Source organism: Camponotus floridanus, unplaced genomic scaffold, assembly GCF_003227725.1.
Source record: "Camponotus floridanus strain SB8 unplaced genomic scaffold, Cflo_v7.5 scaffold2, whole genome shotgun sequence".
Lineage (NCBI taxonomy): Eukaryota > Metazoa > Arthropoda > Insecta > Hymenoptera > Formicidae > Camponotus > Camponotus floridanus.
In genome coordinates this window covers 6391255-6410497 of record NW_020229325.1, presented here as the reverse complement: position 1 = coordinate 6410497, position 19243 = coordinate 6391255, and the positions used below count along the sequence as shown (strand labels likewise).

At 38.6% G+C, this 19243-nt stretch overlaps 1 protein-coding gene across 2 annotated transcripts; it reads right to left on the bottom strand.

Annotated features, from left to right (window-relative positions):
* Positions 1 to 1607: 1607 nt before the first annotated feature.
* LOC105257752 (protein FAM214A) lies at positions 1608 to 18373 on the bottom strand. 2 transcript variants are annotated; one of them, XM_011268594.3, is made up of 9 exons: positions 18057 to 18373; positions 8704 to 8921; positions 8090 to 8313; positions 7544 to 7766; positions 7110 to 7281; positions 4213 to 6808; positions 3538 to 3859; positions 3141 to 3340; positions 1608 to 2779 (listed from the first exon to the last, which is right to left on the bottom strand). In XM_011268594.3, the coding sequence occupies exons 2-9, from the start codon at positions 8917 to 8919 to the stop codon at positions 2611 to 2613; spliced, it is 4122 nt and encodes a 1373-aa protein (XP_011266896.1). In that variant the 5' UTR covers positions 8920 to 8921; positions 18057 to 18373; the 3' UTR covers positions 1608 to 2610. The 2 variants fall into 2 exon arrangements, with proteins under 2 accessions (XP_011266896.1, XP_011266897.1); XM_011268595.3 differs by lacking the exons at positions 7544 to 7766; positions 8090 to 8313; positions 8704 to 8921; positions 18057 to 18373 and having other exon boundaries at positions 7009 to 7132.
* Positions 18374 to 19243: the final 870 nt, after the last annotated feature.

The window sequence follows — 19243 nt, the reverse complement described above, 5'->3', positions numbered from 1 at the left end:
CGAAATTATGTATATAGTTATGTTTTTGATTACTATATGCTTATATATGATTATTCAATTGCTCCATTAGAAAATCACAATTGAAAATAGTCCCTCTTTATTATACGTACAACTGTTTTGTATCTCGTTATCTTACAATACGAACCCAGATAATTAAATGTTTCAGAAAAATTTGAATTTCACGCTTTCCCCATTGATGAATCCCATTGATGAATCAAGGATTATTCTATATTAGGATCAATTTTTCGGATAATAGAAGCTGCTTTTACATATGTGATGTCCAAAAAGCACAAACGGTAACGGAACTTTTATTCTCTTTTTCGGCAGTTCATTTTCAGCGAAATTCGACTCAGTTTGTAACATTAATAAGAAAAAAATATTGACATGTATATTTTCACCCTGTCTTTGATCAGTACGAAGCAATTGAAAATTATGCAATTAAGTATATAAATAAAAAGAGATATTATATAAGAATTTCATTGCAAAGAAAAATTAATATTTTTTGTAAAATATTACAGATGTAATTTTTTTGCAATTAAATTTAGATATTGCAAAAGAATTTTATTGCAAAATATTGCAGATGCAATTTTTTTGCAATTAAATTTTTTTGTAATATATTTAATTTTCATTATATGTACTTGAATGTAGATAAACATCATAATTGCTTCACGTAAAGCATATGTGAAAAATTCGCCAATTGAATATAAGCTCTCGCAACCATTTGCACATTTTTTTCGCGTAATCCACGTGGAACGTCATTAGAAAAATAAAGGAAAACGCGAGTGTCACTTTTCATTTGCCTTAAACGATTCTAAAAACGAACGTATGAATCTGGCGCTAATTAGTAAATTACGCACTATTATATTTCTTCGCACGACGTATTAGTAGAATCGATTAAATCTACGACATGTTCACTACGCAGAAATAGTGTTATTCCGTAATAATAATAATAATGATAATAATAATAATGATAATAATAATAATTATTCTTTTTTTATAGTCTATCAAAATATTCATCACAGTGCTACGGACACAAAGATTGTGTTCTGATTTATATATATATACATATATATATACATATATATATATATATATCCATATATATGTATGTGTAAATAACTATTTTTTTTTAATCCAGGGAAAAATTCACGAGTTCCGGTCGCTCACGTTCATTGGCCGGATTGTAAAGAAGAAAAAACAAATCACAATCATGTAAATCACAAAAATCACATTCGTTTTTCCGGGAAAAGAATTCCAATCCTTTTTTCGGCTGTTTCCTCTTTTCGTCGGAAATTACAATGAACCATTGAGAGAACATGAAGTAATGCACAAGTATACTTTGTACTTTTCATTGCACGTACCATCGATCACATTTAGTTTTGATCTCTCCTAGTATTCACATCCGAGCTGAACGTGGGACCGAATTCGTCGACATTTTTCCGCACTTATATCACTTCTTTTTTTTCGTTTCAACGTAGAGTGCTACACACAATGGCAGTTATCATCCTGCTTAAAAATTCTTACTCGACTTACTCTCTACGCGTGACTATATTTACAGCAATAAGTTGAGAAAATGGCCTCTCAACGAGATCGTCCAGCTTTTGCGATAAATTTCATAAATTAAACTGCCGGTCTGCAGCATGCACTATAGAATGAATATTATGCATAAGACAGAAATTTTCAGATAAATTGTGAGATTCGAATAGAACAATAATAATTTCCATAATTAATGGTTCAATTAGAAATAAAAGGATCACTCAATTTAGTATAACAGAATTTTTAAAATGTAATATTATAATTGCTATGGTACAAAAATAAATTTAAAACATAGATATTGTACACGAAATTATCACTGTCCTTATACGCAATATTCTATATTGCTATATTTCTATATTGCAAACATGAACCATACATCACAAAATGACACTGGGAGAGTAATCGCAATTCTGATTAATTTCACGAATCAATTGTCTTGGAACTTAATTGCTGGAACAATTTCACAATCTCTTAATTTTCGCTTGATTAACACTTGATTCTCTGCCAAGCAACGCAAAAAAAACTTGATGTTTTGAATTTATTACAATTATCCGAAAAAGGAAAAGGAAGAGATGTATCACGAAGAATGATGTTATTATAAATTATTCTTCCAACGTGAGCGGTTGATCTATTTGCATAATCATTCCGTATAATACTCTTGTGTATTTTTGATTCGTGACCACTCCCCTCCCTTATTAACTCTTCGCAATAAAAAAAAAAACAATTAAAAAAAATATTTAATTTGAAAGAATTATGTACATACATTTTTCGTCTTAATATTATTACAACTTTAACATGATAACTTATTCTTACAACTGTTCCCGGTGTTTTATAAATTTAACAGAACAATTCAAAAATAATAAATAATAAGAACAAATCTTTTGTTTACTTCTTTCTATTAATATGAAAAAAAAATCATCTTAATTGTCTGCATTATCAATCGCAAAGAGTTAGAACAAAAATCAATCTCCAATTTGGATCTTGTCCAATCATTTATCGCGATCACACTTCGACTTGAGGGGGACTGGGCGGGCGGAACGATTGACAGCAGCTCCATGGAAAATACCACGTGGCTCAGCACCTTGGTGAAAATTTCGGATTCGTAGGGCCGTGGATATAACTCCTGAGTTCTTTCGGCGGTTCCGAGCCCAAGTCCGACGCTGTGTCCACGTCGGACTTACGACAGATGATCATACGGATATCCGTATGCAAATAAATTCGACCCGATTTGCTGGACATAAATCTGAAATAAAAATTTACGCGTGCTGTCTCGTTATCATTCACATTTACAAAATTATCTCTGGTATAAGACAAAAATTCATTTAACATTCTTATTTTTCTCAAGTATCTTATAATACAAATTTTTAAAATACTAATGGAAAAGTTTAAGCATGAAACAGATTTTATCAATTAAAAAAAAAGCTGAATAAAAGTTATAAATAGATATAAAAATATTATATATGTTTTAAATATTTATCAATTTTTATATTTTTAACTTTTTTAAATGTAAATTGATGTATAATTTAAATATTAATTTCTAATTATTCTGTTTACTATGTTTATGACTTGTTTTTAAATGCTATTCAAATTAGAATGACACGTACCTAAGATGAACGAGGTAGCGCAGTGTTTTGTCCCGCAGTGTTCTTTGACGTAAAAAAGTATGAGATCGCGGCGGCATGTCAGATAGATCGTACAATACTACGAACATCTTAACGACTGTACCTAGTGGATTGAGAAGAGTTACTTGGATGGTGCCATTTCTTGGTACCTGATAGCCCTTTTTCTCAAGATTAATATGAGCCTGAAAAAATAAAAAGATCTTTAATATTTTGTTATCTTTATATTTGTTCAGTCATTGTTTATATATTAAGATTTTATTTACCTGTATTTATATGCTTAATATTTCTTATTTATAAATAATATACGCGACAAATATTATTTATAATAGCGTATTAAAATGTGTGTACTGTGAGATGGATTTGCTTCTAAAAAACGTACAAGGTATGGTGTGGAGACTTTGTCGTTGTCACCGAGAGTGTAAAAGAATACAGTGACTGGAAGCTTCTGGTGTTTCGGGCAGAAGGAACCGCTAGCTCCGAGTTCGGCTGTGAAGCCATGAACCGTAGATACCGGCTCGAGTCTGCCGTTCAACGCCGATTCCTCGAAGCTACCTAGAAGAGCGTGACTCTGAGGTCGGTGGCGGGAGCTAGAGCGTCTCTTGGGCATCTCTTCGCCTTCACCAACAATCTCCGTCTCACGATCAGTTTCTTCCAATGAGACTGCGCCTGGACTCGGCGGTGTGTTCAATTCAAATAACGCACTGAAACGCGAAACATTATTTTAATAAAAAAACTCAAGTTACATCAACTGATAACGGCATCAATGAAAAGTTTTATAACTGCATTTTTTCGCCACACTGGATTATAATCATTTCTTTTAACACTATTTTACCATTAATATTTTTCAAAATAGTACCTTGTATTTCTAATATGTAATTTTATACTTATATAATTATCTTTATTGTGCGATAAAAAATCTTTGGAAAAAGTTACCAAATAAATCATTGTTTTGAAAAAAAAAGATCACAACTTATTGCAGTTATATAATATTATTCATAGATTGCCGTCTCTGTACTCTTTTTCACAATATTCCGATAAATTTCATGCTTCGTACTTTCTTTTCGAGGAGACGGAATTCAAGCTGCTGTCATAGTCGAAGCAACAGCTACCTCTCCTCAAGGGTGCCGGACTGGAAGTTAGCGGCAGACCAGTTCTACTATGGAACACCATTGACGCCGCATTCTCCAGAGATCTACGAAATCTCTCTTGCTCGAGAGCGGACGGCACGCTCTTGTCGACAGTCTCATCGTCTCCTGTCATCGCTATATCATCCTTGTTATTGTTGTTTCGTACCTTGGAAGACGAGTGTCCACTCTGCGGAGTGGTCGGACTAGTCGTATCATTCTTTCGATGAACAGCAACAATGTCCTTCGCGATCTTGCATTCTCCATCCTCGACTTCAGAAGATTCCTTTGTACCTTCGAGCAATCGTCTATCGTGATGATTCTGCCGATTATTTAGGCTCGCAGAATTGTTATATTTGCGATCGTTGCTATTTGTACTATGTATTTTGCGTGAATTTTGATGTGCGTCTTTTGTACTAAGTCTCGGAACCATCGTTGCAGCCTCTTTTTCCTCGCCGATCTCCTCGTTCGCAAAGTCGATTCGCCTTTTCGCTCGGCTGTTTCTCCCGTTGTATATATTTGGCTGTTCGTTGTTATAGCGTAACGATGTAAAATTTTGCAAGCATTGCGGTAGTTGCGTTGAATTCGGCGAGCTCTCCGGCGAAAATGGACTCTCCTCTGTCATCATCGCGATTCTCTTATCCATTTCTTTCTTGAATAACTGCCGGAAACGATGGAATCTTTTGTTCAATGGCAACGATTTCTCGTCATTGGACGAGATGGCAGTTGTCCTATGGTCCTGCTGATCGGCGTTCGAAGAATGAAGATCATCATCACTGCTATCATCGTCGATGTTAATCGTTGATCTCGATCTGGTCCCATTGGATGAAATGTCGGACATGCTCTTTTCAGGATCCTTGGTAGTCCGCAGAATAGCTCCGAGCAACACGTCCGCTTTAGTGGAAACATTCTGCAAACGGTCCGCGTTTTCCACGCGCGGATCTTCGCTCAATCTATCAGTATTGTTGCCAGTAAGTTTCGAACGTGCTGGATGATAAACGTTCACGTCATAATAGACTCGATCCAAAGGGCTCGATTGCTCTTCCGGTACTTGGTGATCTATCTTTTTACATAATCCGTGGTTACAATCCTCACAAGACTTGAGAACTCGGACAGTTCCGATGTTGCGATTTACGGAGTTACTCTGAGCTATTCCTTCGTCCGAATTCGCGCACTTTGGCGAAACCTTCTCTACTGTATCATCACTGCCTCTCTCACTGGGCCGCTCTCCGCGTTTCTTCACATTCTTGACAGTAGTTCTTCTACGACCCGATGGTGTTCTCGCTCGCAGTACCGCCAATACTTCATCAACCTCTCGTTGACTCAATTCTAAATTGCAATTCTTGAATTTGACCTCCTGATTGGTGTCTTGTTGTCCAGTTGAATGCTCCCGCTGTTTTAAACTTGCGTTCTTTGTCTTGCCGCTATCGATATAACCCTTGGTAGTGGCAACACTCAAGACTCTTCCAGGTACCTTGCTGAACCAATCAAATAATCCTCCCTCTTCCCTCTTGTCTTTCTCATCGGAAGACGATAGCGTCCACATCAAATGATCTCGTTTACCGGCTTTTCTCTGATTATTCTTAGCGATATTGTCTTCTTTGTTAACTTCTAACTCGTCGCTCGATACTCGCACCTCTGCAACAATCTTATTGACATCCTTGGAACAACTCTGATGTACAGTGCAAGCGGAGTTATCTAGCTTCTGCAATAATTTATACGTTGACGGTCCGGGATTCGATTCATGGAAAGGGTTGGGCTGAGCATAAGGACCGGCTGGAGTATGACTGGACACATCTGCAAAGATCGGCGACTTGTAACTCTTCTCGGAATCATTGAAACGAATCTTTGCGCCGCGAAAACTCTGAAATTTACTATTCATATTGCTGTTTTGCCAAGAAGAGACGAAAGACCAGCTGGGAGTAAAGGCACTCCCGAGATTGTCCAATAGTCCACCACTTTTTGCCGTGGATGTAACCTCTGACGAGCCACCTGGCTCAGTTCCAGAATTATTGAAATTGTTAGCGAAATTATTGTAACTTTCTTCAATTCGAACATTGACCTTCGAGTTGACAATCTCCGGGACTTCACTAGTGTTTGTGCGCTTGCAACGTTTTTCCAAATTGCCTTCATCCTTCTCGATCTTCAACTGCATCTTGAACCAACGCTCCAAGTGATCTGAATTTAGGTTGTTACGAGTCCTCACTTCATCCTTGTTCTCCAATTTGTTCTGAAGAGTCCGCGTGACACTACGATTGTTGTTTGCCATCTCGATGGAACTTCCCGAGTTTAAGCTGGACGAATTGATGTTGTCTTTTATTTCTTGTAGAATGCATTCTTGAACGGATGGCAACGGTGCGGATTGTAAGGGGCTCTCCGCCGGGCCGCAGGGAAGCGATCGACGACGTTTTCGTTCACCGTTAGATCTGATGGTGGGCGACAAAGGAGACGTATCCTCCTCCTCGCAACGACAGTCATGCTTGCCCGATTTATTGCAGGTAGTCTGCAGCCTATCATCCACCAGAACTATTGAAAAAAAATGGTTTATATGATTATCGCTATTTAAATGATCTTTTGATGATTGGCGATTGTCTAAAAAAATATTAAAATCGATTTCTGCCGCTTAGAAAACTAAACTGCATATAATAATTCACGTTCTTGCAAAAATTCTTACAGGTTGACCTCAAATGTAAGAGAACAACAAAAGAATGAGAGATGATCGATACCTGTGTGCTTGTTCGCGAACATGCTTAATAATTGTCACGAGAATCAATTTATGAGACGGCGATGCGGCAATTATGGGATCTCCGCGTGAGTCGTTCATTACCAGGCAAGACGAGGCTCTCGAAGACATTTTGTACGCTGACAGAGCCCAACGGGATGTTCTTTGTGGGTGTTAACGCCCTCGCGATGTCTTCCTCGTCCTTTTCTTTTTTCGGATGCAGCGAGCACGTGAGAACAGGCACTTCCTCCATCCGTGGCAATGCCCAAACCGTTACCTGGAGTGAGTTTACATCGATCTCACATATAACATACTAACTCACATATAATATACTAATTACATTGATCGAGTCAATATAAAACAATAATATTTATATACATAACAATAATATTTATTAATAATAATATTTTAAATATGTAATATTTATATCATGTTTGTTGCAGTGCACACAATCTTATGATAATTCTTACAAGTTAATTCAATTTGAAATTCGTGCACGAAAAGCTTCTTTTGCGAAACTTTAAATTTTCATCATGTACCTTGATGGAATTTCCGTCACCGTTACCAGCTAAGGGGAAGGTATGCTCCACTGGCGTCTCTCGGAATTTACTGAGATTATCCTCGGTGTACGGCACGATTCGGGTGGCAATGTAGCTCGGCTCCGCGCCGTTGCTGCGCGACCACCATGCCGCGACTTGGCTGAAGTGTAATCGCGAACGTACCGCCTGATATAACCCTTGGAAATTCATTGGTTCTGGATTCCTGAAAAAAGCAACCCGAGGCAAGTGTAATATGGATGAGAAAGACATTTATTTCCTAAATAGATTTAGAGATATATTACCAAGACTGAGAGAGAATTAGATTGAAGAGACAAAAACAAATATGAGCCAATTCAAGAATGAATAAATTTTTATCAGAATGTAACTTTTCGGACACGTAATTGGAAATGTAACTGTGTTCTCTTCTCACATTTAGATCGATCATCTGCGCCACAATAGCTGCAATTGACTCATACTCGTCTTCATTCCTTCCACTTGATTTTCTAATCACCTTGCGGCAAAGAACGGAATATATTTGCGACTTACTTGCTCGGGACAACGCAGATGCACCAGTATTCCAGTAACATTTCCGAGGAACATTTTTGCCATGGCGAGATGGATAAGGATGGCACGGGGTACACGGGATATTTGCATGTGGATTTTCCCAAACCGCACGGACAGTCGTTGCACAGAAGCACTTCCACGCATAGATACGACGCGCTGAAGAGGCGTTCAGCGATCTCTTGAACTAGTACTCGGTATCGATTGCACTTGAAAAATTAAAGAAAAAAATATTATATTATTTTACCCTTTACTTTTTGCAATTTTTTTCGATACTATACAAATTTTCTTTTGCTCTTATTAATATCAAATTTTCTTCAGTTAACATTACAAGTCTCTTTCTAGAATCGCGCTTTTATATCATTATTTTATTCAATTGTCAAATTTACGCACAAGATATACATTATGTCATTTAATTTTTATTCCATGACACATGGCACTTGATTATTTCGTATAGGACCTGTAAAGATTCGAATCATTTCGCTTAATTGACAAACAAAGAAATATCCACGCTCGCTCTATAGCCCGCTGGGAAAGCAGCGTAAAAGTAGGTCGCCTAGGAACAACGGAGAGTAACGGGGGCACCATATGTTACTTACCAGATAGTTGTTCTCGTCGCACACGTGGTCGTTCGGAACCGCCTGCATAGGCGGTGCGCAGTGTGGGCCCTCTTTGTAACCACGCGGAGGGCCCTGGATTCTTCCTTCACACACAAGGACTCCAAGGGCTCGAAACACGTTGAGAACACCACCCCGACCGCCAGCCCCGTTCGGGCTGGAGGTACCACCTCCTGTCACCGCGCCTAGGCAGTGCATACCTGTAATCCAAGAGGAACATGTGATACGATATATCATGAATCTATCAATAGCTTCATTTATTTATATATCTCGGGTGCGATAAATAAATCGAGGAACGATATTTTGCAGAAATCAGCTGTTGCAAGGAAATTAATTAATAGCTTAATTTATTTATATATCTCGGGTGTGATAAATAAATCGAGGAACGATATTTTGCAGAAATCAGCTGTTGCAGGAAAATTAATTAATAGCTTAATTTATTTATATATCTCGGGTGCGATAAATAAACCGAGGAACGATATTTTGTAGAAATTAGCTGTTACAAGAAAATTAATTTAACAAAGATGCATAAAGGTTAAATAATCATATTTAGCTGTAGACTAATAATTTATTGTAATTTATGTTTATAGCAACGTAGTGATTTCGTATATCTAGTCTTAAATAAGTATTAAAGTTTCGAGACTTGTGCTATTATTGCACTCAATTCTTCAATAGATTTCTTCCAATTAGGACCAGTTAGAGACAGTTAATTAAATCTTCCTTCTTTATTCCCCTTATTAAAATGGTTTTCATTTAAATGGAAGGTTTTTTATTTTAAATATCGGCTACGAAAAGATGTTCGGAATTGAAAGTTAAAATAAAAAATAATGAAAAGATTTTTATCGTCGAAAAGTCCAAAATGTTGAAAAAACTGGAAGGAAAAAATTGGCATACAATTTTCACTGTAATTTTCATCAATATCCGAAAAGTGTCTTAAAAAATAGAATGTCGAGTCTCGATTTATATCACATTTAGCCAAAATCTAAGGGGAATAAAAAACAGGAGAAGGTGCGAAAAAAGATAAAAAGAAAAAAAAATTTTAACAAGTGCGTGCGCGAATCAGAAGAATACTGAAACGTGTGAAATTGGCAATTTTTTGTTGTAGATATACGTGAACGAGAACAAGAGTAATCCCACTGTATAACACTCTGTATTTTCAGTGATATCTACTCGACGGTCTTTCGATGGTCCTCGTATCTCGACTCGCTCGCGGAAACTTTATCGCCAAACGATCGAGATTGCGTTCGCGATCTTGGGGTGCGGGCCAACGTGCTCGAGACGGCTCGTAGGAGTGCCTCTTGGATTTTTGTCGTCCCTTTAAATTTGTTGTTGTGTCACGTCCGCAGGACTGGTTATAGTCGCAGTCGCGCGTGCACACGTGACGAAAGAAAACAAGGTGCAGTTCGCGGCGCGGGTTGTACGTTTCCCGAACGGTTAGTACAGCAGCATCGGTAAAGCCGATGCGACTTGCGCATCGCCGATTCGCGAGTCTTTTAGTTGGCGATTTCTGCGTGTAAACGCTTTTCGACGCTTCCTATATAAGCGTGTGGCGTGGCGCGTTTATTGTAATAAGTCACGGAAGTGGAAACCGCAGTCTCGACGAAGTTCAAATTTCGCTGCTGCGTACACGAGAAAACGAGCCGCGTGACGTTTCGTATTTTTTTTTTTTCACTTTGAAGATGGACTTTGTAATTTTTTTCTCCTCCCTGCGTTCGCGACAAGGAAACTTGAAGTTGGAGAAAGAATTATTAATCAATTTCGCGATGCCTATTTAATGTACAAAATTAATAGACGGGGAGAGAAATTGAAAGCTGGACTAATGTAAAAAGTTTTGCGAGGTTTCTTTTCTATTTTATCAGAAAATCGCAATTACATTAACTATATGTCATTATTTGACAATTTCTTGTGCTATCAATGAGATAGGCATTTTATACGTCGATATCAATGATAAGGCATACAATTTATAAAATGAACGGAAATTCTTTAATTTATGAAATAATATATTTGTGCAAATATAAATTGCTATCGAGCATTGAGATACTCTTTGGTGTTATTTCCCAAAATACTATCTTGATTTTAAAAACTAATTATCGCAATGTCGATTAAATAATCAATGATTATCAATTATGATTCAGATAGGCATATATCTTCCGCATTAGATAACGTTAATTGTTAAAGTATACATAAGTATAACGCAATAAAAATAAATATATAGAAAGAAAACAAAAGAATAAAGAGAAAAATAATAAATTCATAAAATAAACAGAGTCACACATATTTTGTTATATTTATTTGTTATGTGTGTGTGTGTGAAACATGAAAGAGAAAGATTCTCGTTTTTTACTTATTTCTTAAAATTAAAATTAAAATTTTGATCTACGTTTCTGTCATGTTTTCGAGAAATTATGACTGAAAAGCACACCTCCAGTCTCTCTAACTTTCCGGAGAACAGACATTATCGGAAAACATATATGAAAAGCGATATCTCGTGCATGGGCGAAAGAAAATTATTCAGCGTATAGTAGGTACACGCGATCGAACGTTTCGCGAACGCTGCTTAACGTCGCGTTATATAAACGGAAAGCTAGCACACGAGCGGAAACTCGAGGTCTCTTAATATCTACTCTCGCTACCCGCGTTACGTCAGCGAAACATACACGTTCGTGCGGTCTGGCTACCGCGGTATCTTTTTTTTTTTTTCGTCTTTCCGATTTTACCGAATGAGAGAGACGGGACGAAAAGCACGCTGCGACACGTGCGGAGCATGTTCGCGCAAAAATTCGACATCGTGCGCGAGAAAATTCTCTCTCATATAAGCATTTCTCTCTAGTCGAATTTGCGATCGCAGAATAATTCGATAAAGCGCAGTTCAAGTATTTTATAATTATTATAGTTGTCAGACAACATTTTTCATTTCTTGCTACATAATTAAAAAATGCGAAATGCAATATTTTATTTTTTTTTAGATGACCCGATCGAAAAAAGATATCATTATATCTCGAAAATTCATTAATTCAAAGAGAAAGTTTTTCGATATTCGCATACACAATTAACAATATACACAATCGATATACACAATTAACAATGAATTACGGATACACTCGGGCGTCGAGATACTCGAGCCGTACCTGAATGTTCGCATTAAGAGGGGGAAACGATTGAGCGTATTGTGAGAGAAGAAGGGAGAAAGAGGGAGGGAGGACGGTGTTTATCGATGGCGTCGTCAGCTGAGCGCACCGCTCACAGCTGGGCGCGAGCGACGCTGCTGTCGCCGAACAGCTGATCGCGTCAACGCGCTGTCAGAACATGGCGAGCCAGCGCGGAGCGCGGATCTCGCGTGAATGCTTTCCACTTTCAACTCGCCGCTGCTGATCCACCGGACCATCGTGATCTCAGAGCGGGTGTGGACGTATTTAATACGACCGCATTTATGAGTCAGGGAGCTCTGTGAATCACGCGCGAGTCCTCTGACTCAGGAAGTCTGTATGATTCCCTTAATCACGATTAATTCAAAATTGTTTTTTTTACTCAAGACTTCAAATTAACTGTCAACTTTTATTTAGATGCTAAAAAATTTCTCCGAGCTACGCTATCATAGTAAAAAAACCTTTGAACTATTATCCTTTTACTTTGAACTATTAGACTTGAGCGTCATTTTGAGCGTGCACAAGCAATATTCACGCTTATTGCGGATGCGGATAGAGTGAAGGGGTTAAAGGTTTTCTCTCTCTCTCTCTCTCTCTCGCTCTTTCTCGACTTTTATTTGAGGACATATCAAACATAATCATCGTCCTTCATTTATCTCTCCCGAGCGGCGTGAGTAATAAAGGGCAAGATGTGCCATGTACAGCTTGAAGAAAATAGAACTTGACAAGAAAACGTAACACATGACTCAATGTGCCGTGAGGATATGTTAATAACGATTTAATGGACGTACTAATTTTCACGTCTTTGTTTGCTTATCCGAACCTTTCTTATCTCTTTTCTTTGGTAGAATTGCGTTATCTACAAGTTTTAAAAAGAATATAATGCCGCGATAAACAAAAAAAGGCCTCCTCGACTTTTTGTTTCAAAGTCAGGAAAAACAGAGTTTTTGTAAATTAATTACTTGATTAACTTTTTTTTCAATTTTGCTCGTTTTATTGAATCTTTTTTAGGATGCCAGACAAAGATGGTAACGAAAGAATTGGCTTTGTTTGAGATATCACGCGGCGTACACGTTGATCTTGCTCGTTCTTCGACTGGCAAAGGAACGCTTTCAAGACTACCCAGAAATAAACGCTCTTCCGGTAGGTTTCTCGGCGTTTACGATGGCGAAACACAGCACTATCGACGAGAATATCACGCGTATTCGCGACGCATTCTTAACCCTTGCGCAGATAAAGTGTTATTTTTATCGTTTCAGTTTTAATCTTTAACACTATAAATCACGAGAAAGATGAAGTGTTGAGAAATTCAGAAACAGATTTTTTAGCTCGAGCACGTACATATTTGTTGTTTATCAAGATCAACGCATGTGTGTATTCGTGCGCACGAAAAGAAATTTTTCATGTAAGAAAAATTCGCAACAGTCGCCATTCGACTTGACCTTTAAGCCTTAATATCTGCGCGTGGTATGTCAGCTAATCGTAGGCTCGTAACTCGCGCTACGGTCACTTTCCCGCTTGTATGGAAAATTCAAGCAAAATCGATATCTCTTTTAGCCGGGTCACCTAAAAAAAATAAAAAAAATATCTGGAGCACCCATCTACCGGGCGTTCCGCATTTTACGAGCGCTTGGGAGCCCGAAACTGGGTCGACTGGCCCAAGTAACGAGGGGGTGACACGGTTTCCGGGCGAACCTATATCTCGATGGCAAATTTTGCAACAACAAGATAAGAGTATTTATTTGTCAGTTATCATTCTTCTAAAAATATCTGACACTTTAAAATTTTAGAAATTCCGAGTTCTCCTTTTTTGAATTGCAAATAGTGCTTTTTATCGCATGGAGTAATAATTATTCTAAAAGTAACAAAATGGTGACACTGGGAATATGATTTTTTTTCCTCTACGTAGATACATTGTAAGTGGTGGATCGAATTTGAACGTGTAAACCAACGAAAATAGACACTACCGACAGATACTACCCAGTTGTTTTGCAACGGAATAATTTAATAAAAGCAAAAGCAAGCGCGCCCGCCGCACAGCGTGCATCGGTGAAAGTGAGCTTCGATGGTTCGGGGAAAAAAAAGAGATCATTGATCTGATTTTGTTGGTACAAGTGTTGCCAAGTGATTTATTTATGAGTCGGTTCACCTTTCGTGTAGAAATTTCGCGTAGAAATACTCCTTTCTCTCCACACAAGATCAGCTTTATATAGGGCATAGTAAATTGACATAAGCGCGAAAATAACACGAGAGTGTACAAATGAGATACACAGATTTCACATTACACGCTTACGTCTCTTGAATTCAAGTTAGTCTCGAATTCTGAAAGTCTTGTGTGCTTGTTAGATTTCTGTTTAGATTCCCTCGAATCCTGCGATCTTTTCCGTTGCGCCACTCGCCGAGATGATTCGCAGAGATGCAAACTGCAAACGGCATCTTGACTCGGAATAAAGGTTTCTGCACGCTAAGGCAAAGACGAGAAGGGTAACGAGGTCAACAGTGGGAAGTAGTGGGTGCAGATCTAGGTTACCTGTATATTATGCAACCAACACTACTGTAATTTCATGATTGCGCGTGGTTGCACATGCCTACGTGCGCAAAGTGCGCGGCGCGATTAAAGTAATGGTGCGCGGCGCGATTAAAGTAATGGTGCGCGTTCGATACCTACTAATATTCCAATCGGTGCAATAGAAATGTTCGATACAAGCGTGAACTTTTAACTCGAGATTCAAATATTTATCTCCCGATTCCCTTGACAAAGTTATCTACCTCAAACGTTCTATCCCAGAGACTGTTAACTCACAATCAGAACATTATTTTAGACTTATCGCATGTTTATTTTTCCCACTGTTAATCCTGTCCTCTGTCTTTATTTAACTTTTTATTAAAATTCTAACACACCTTTTCCCCTTCTGGAATTTAATTTGCCAGAAAGATCCCATCCTGCTTGCGATTAATAATTTTTCCAACTATCCCGATATTTTGATCGAGGAAACCAAACTGTGGAAAAATTGGCAAAGAATTCGGGAGAGCGAAAAGATTCCACTTGTTACTTCTTTTTGAGAGAAGAGAGTATACCATTACTTTTGGAATATCCTGTACATCTCTGTTCATGTCCCCTGATATCGCGGGGCCTTACGTAATGTGTAAGAGACAGAAAAAAGAGACAGAGAGAGAGAGACAGGCGCGTTTCCTAACGGCAGCCTTGTCGAGGGACGACGACGACGACGTTGCAACGCTGCTGCACCTTCGGTCGCAGGTCGCCTATAAGCGAACCTCGTATTTATAGGCACTTGGCCACCAAGGCCGAGATCCGCAATTTTAACTCACGTGGACACGCGCGGGACCTCGCAGTCCTCGCGTGACGCTTTTTTTTAACACCTCGTGAGAGAACGCCAAACTGTTACTTTTATCGATGTTTCAGAAGGTTCGTCCACAAGAGTCTCTTTGTCTTGTCTAGAGAGAATTTTATGCGTATCTATACCCTCTGAATCTTAATAAAAGATACGAGGGTAAAATAATATTGATTAAAAAAAATAATCTCTCGATAAAAAAATTAGATATACTTGGATAATTTTATATATATATACTTGTCAAATTATAAGAAAGATATTAATAATGTGTGCCTACACAGAGAAAAATGTATAGTGTATTCAAGTAAATATTATTTATTTTAAGTATATCACAATTGTTCATCACAAGCATTAAATTTAATTGAATATATTCTGAATTTTAGTAAGTGCAGTATTTTAATCAAGAATATTAAATTAAAACAAGAATTTGTTTTGCTTACCACAAAAAGTTTGGAGTAAAGTAAGTTTGATTTTTCTTTGATACAACTTTGAAATATTCTTGAGGAGAAAATAAATTCTTCTTTTGAGTACATGATAACGAGATTTTCCAACACTTGCGATGAATATATTTGAAGATATATTATCAAGAATATATTCTTTGTTGAAGAAAACTATTACTTAAAAAAAGAAAAATAAACTAATTGCTTTTCTCGGCAGTAGAATGATATTTTTCTCTTTGTGCATGAAAATTAGCACACTTTCAGTCCCATTCACTCGTATTAGAGATGCGTGCGAATTTTCGAACGTTTGCACATCTCATCTATTATCGAATGTTCGCGAGATAAAAGTCGATGCGAGTTTACTTCTTCAAAAGCTGAAGATAATTGAAGATCCACGAAGAGGTGAGCGAGGTTAACAGATTTCATCTTGCCCGATTCTATCGGATCCTGTCCTCTCTCCCTCCTCTCCCTCTTTCTCTCTTTGACGAGGTTGAAACTGCACTTTGAGATTCATGTGGAGAACGATCATGGGAGCCAAACGTCTACCGCGGGCATCACCTTGAATTTTTTTAGGTGCACATCCAAAACAGTTGGGTTCAACGAACGAGCCGAGACGACGCCCCCGTGTTGTTTTGACACGCTCGGCAAGGGAGAAAGAGAAAGACGCGTGTATCTTTGGGCCGTATAGTCATAAAAGCTCAAGAGGCTCGAAGAAGACCCAGCCTCCGAATTACATTACGTTTCATCTCTTAAAAGGCTAGATAAACGATCGCAGATACGACTGTGATCTCTTTGGGATATGACTGATAATAAACTCGAGAGAAACGGAGAAGAAGAAGGAAAAAGATATTTGAGGTTTTATTTTTAAATTCCGTCGTAAAAAATATAATATCTGTTTATCTGCATTTGTGTATTTATTAATGGAAGATATAATTTTATTGATTTGTGATACGAGCAAATCACGCAATCGCTTCTCCCTCTGCCTTTGTCTGAAACGAGTCGTAATAAATTCTCGCAAATATTTTCTCGTCTTGAATGCAAATTGATATTATCAAAGCGCAATTGTTTATCACGTTCCAGTATCAAGTGGCACAATTTCGCATCGGCCGAGATAAAACGTCGGCCTATTACACGAATTTTAATCAAACATCGTTTTTTAAATAAATCACGATAATTCGATTTATTTTAAACTGCGCGGCATAAATTTTAAAACATATGCTAAAATAAAAATAAATTTTACATTTCAATAACTCTTAAGCAAATAACAAATCCTTGAATATACGCGAATAATAAATTATATAACTTATTATGCATATCTTTTGTGATATCATCGGGAGACACACATCATGCGCGAAAAAATTCATTCTTCAAAGGGAACAAAGATTAATTTCATCGTAGATAAATGTCCAGATGTTTTGGAAAACCTTTCAATTCGAGTCTACGCGTAACGCAAAAAAAAACCTACTCAAGTGTATTATAATAAACTCTCTCGATGTACAAGTACACTTTATATTCTTCTCACGCTAGAAAAGCGGCATCGAAAGGGTGGAAAGTATTTAAAATACCCGTTCTCTCTCTCTCTCTCATTCTCTTACGGTACGAGCGAAATCCAGTCGAGACACCAAAGCCGAAGGAGGGCATCGACGAGGGGATAAATAACAATTGGTCGCGCCAGGCTTGGCGAGCGACGAGCGGACAAAGGTGCCCCCTTCCGAGCTGTCACGAACAGCTGGAACACGACGCCGTGCCATTAGCGGCCCGAAAGGGCTAAGAAAACTCATTTTTGCAAAATACGCACCGACCTGTTTATATTAGACGATTATACTAGACGAAAGATGATTTCAAAGTGACGGAATCGGCCACAAAGGGGAACCTACCTGCATATAAAACCCCCTACATTTATAAAACAAGCGCGTTCGAGAAGAAAGAACAAGATTCCTGGTAAAAGACACGAGATGATATTAATTCTAATTTGAAACAACAGACATGCACCGACAATATAGTCGGTTTGGATGATGCAAGATGATGCACATCGAAGCTCATTGCAAAATAACGTCGGAGAATAAACGTTGTTGAGATTGGCATAAACTCCGCGATACCGATTATATCGCGCGTTTCTCAACCTTGATCGAGACACTCGCAAGCTTTCGCGTCAATTTCGATATATTCGGCGAATCCGGGAGCGCACTGACACGCTTTTTGCACAATCGGCCACGATTACCGCACCGTTAATCACGACGCGAATTTCGATCGCGAGGAAACGCTTTCTCTTCCCAGGAAGAGAGCATCCTTGGGGGGAGGGGAAAAAAAACAAGAGCTGTCACGAGGACGAACAGATGGGAGCCTCGCGCGACGACGAGGGGGGGGAGGAACTCCTGGAACTGGTTCGCACTTACCGATTTGCAGCGCTTACGCGAGACGACTCACGATCCCACCGACGAGCCTGGAGTCGTTCCCGTGGGTCAAATAATCCCGTCAACGAGCCCCATGGCAGCTGATCGTCGGCGCGACGTCGCGCGGATGATGACGACGACGATGGCACTCGCCGTTCCTGATCGGGGGACGCGGGACTCGCACCTCTGCGACGCTGACACGTCCGGGGACGCGATCGGATCGAGAAAACGCTCGACCGAACACGGGGACAGAGAACGCAGCCACCGACTCGCGCATCCGACCTGCTCGAAGGTCTGTTACCAACTGGCTCGTCCGACGGCGCTGCGCTGGATGATCGGCGCGAGGCGCACGGCCGCCAACTTGACAGATCGCTCGGTTACCACGGGCGAATGTTCCTTCGATTCGCAATTGTGCGAAATTGTCGTAAAACTGCACTTCGAATCACCTTTTCGAATCGTACGTAACACACCCAATCAGAGCGACGAGGGCGAAATGTCCGCGCTCTGATTGGACAGACTCGTAGAATTCGTGCCAATCGGAACGCGAATTAGCTCTAGGCGCGCGCGCATGGAAATGAAAAAACGAATCCGATTACGAACAATATATATGCATTCCGTCGATAATCTCGTGTTCTGTCAAAATTGCAATATGGCGAGTGAATAATGACAATATGAAAGCGCATATCATGGCTTTGAAAATATTTCTCTAAAATGAGGTATTTAACAAAGATTTCTCCGATTGCGATTGATTATGAAAAATGGAATGTTCGTTAATTCTGATGTACTTGTATCTTAAAATATATTCATATGAAATAAAAATGATGAGATTGCACGGAGAGATATAATTGTAACATCGATACAATGTGTAACGAGAATATAAATGAAGAAAATTTTTTCGAAAATTTTCATATTGTACTTCATCCAATTTGTCATTTAACCTAGCAATACAGTGCGATACAATGCACAATCAAATGCGTTTCATAAGACCACTTTCAACCATCATTTCATATATCTTCTCCCTCGATTGTCATTTTAATTAAAATCAATATCGCACGTAAAATGAGAATTTCTGTAATTAACGATACACAAGGATACGATTTGCGTGACAATTACATCGAATAAAATTTCACAGGCTAAATGAAACTCGAACGCGACAAAATGCAGGAAACGCGACAGAACGCAGGAGACGA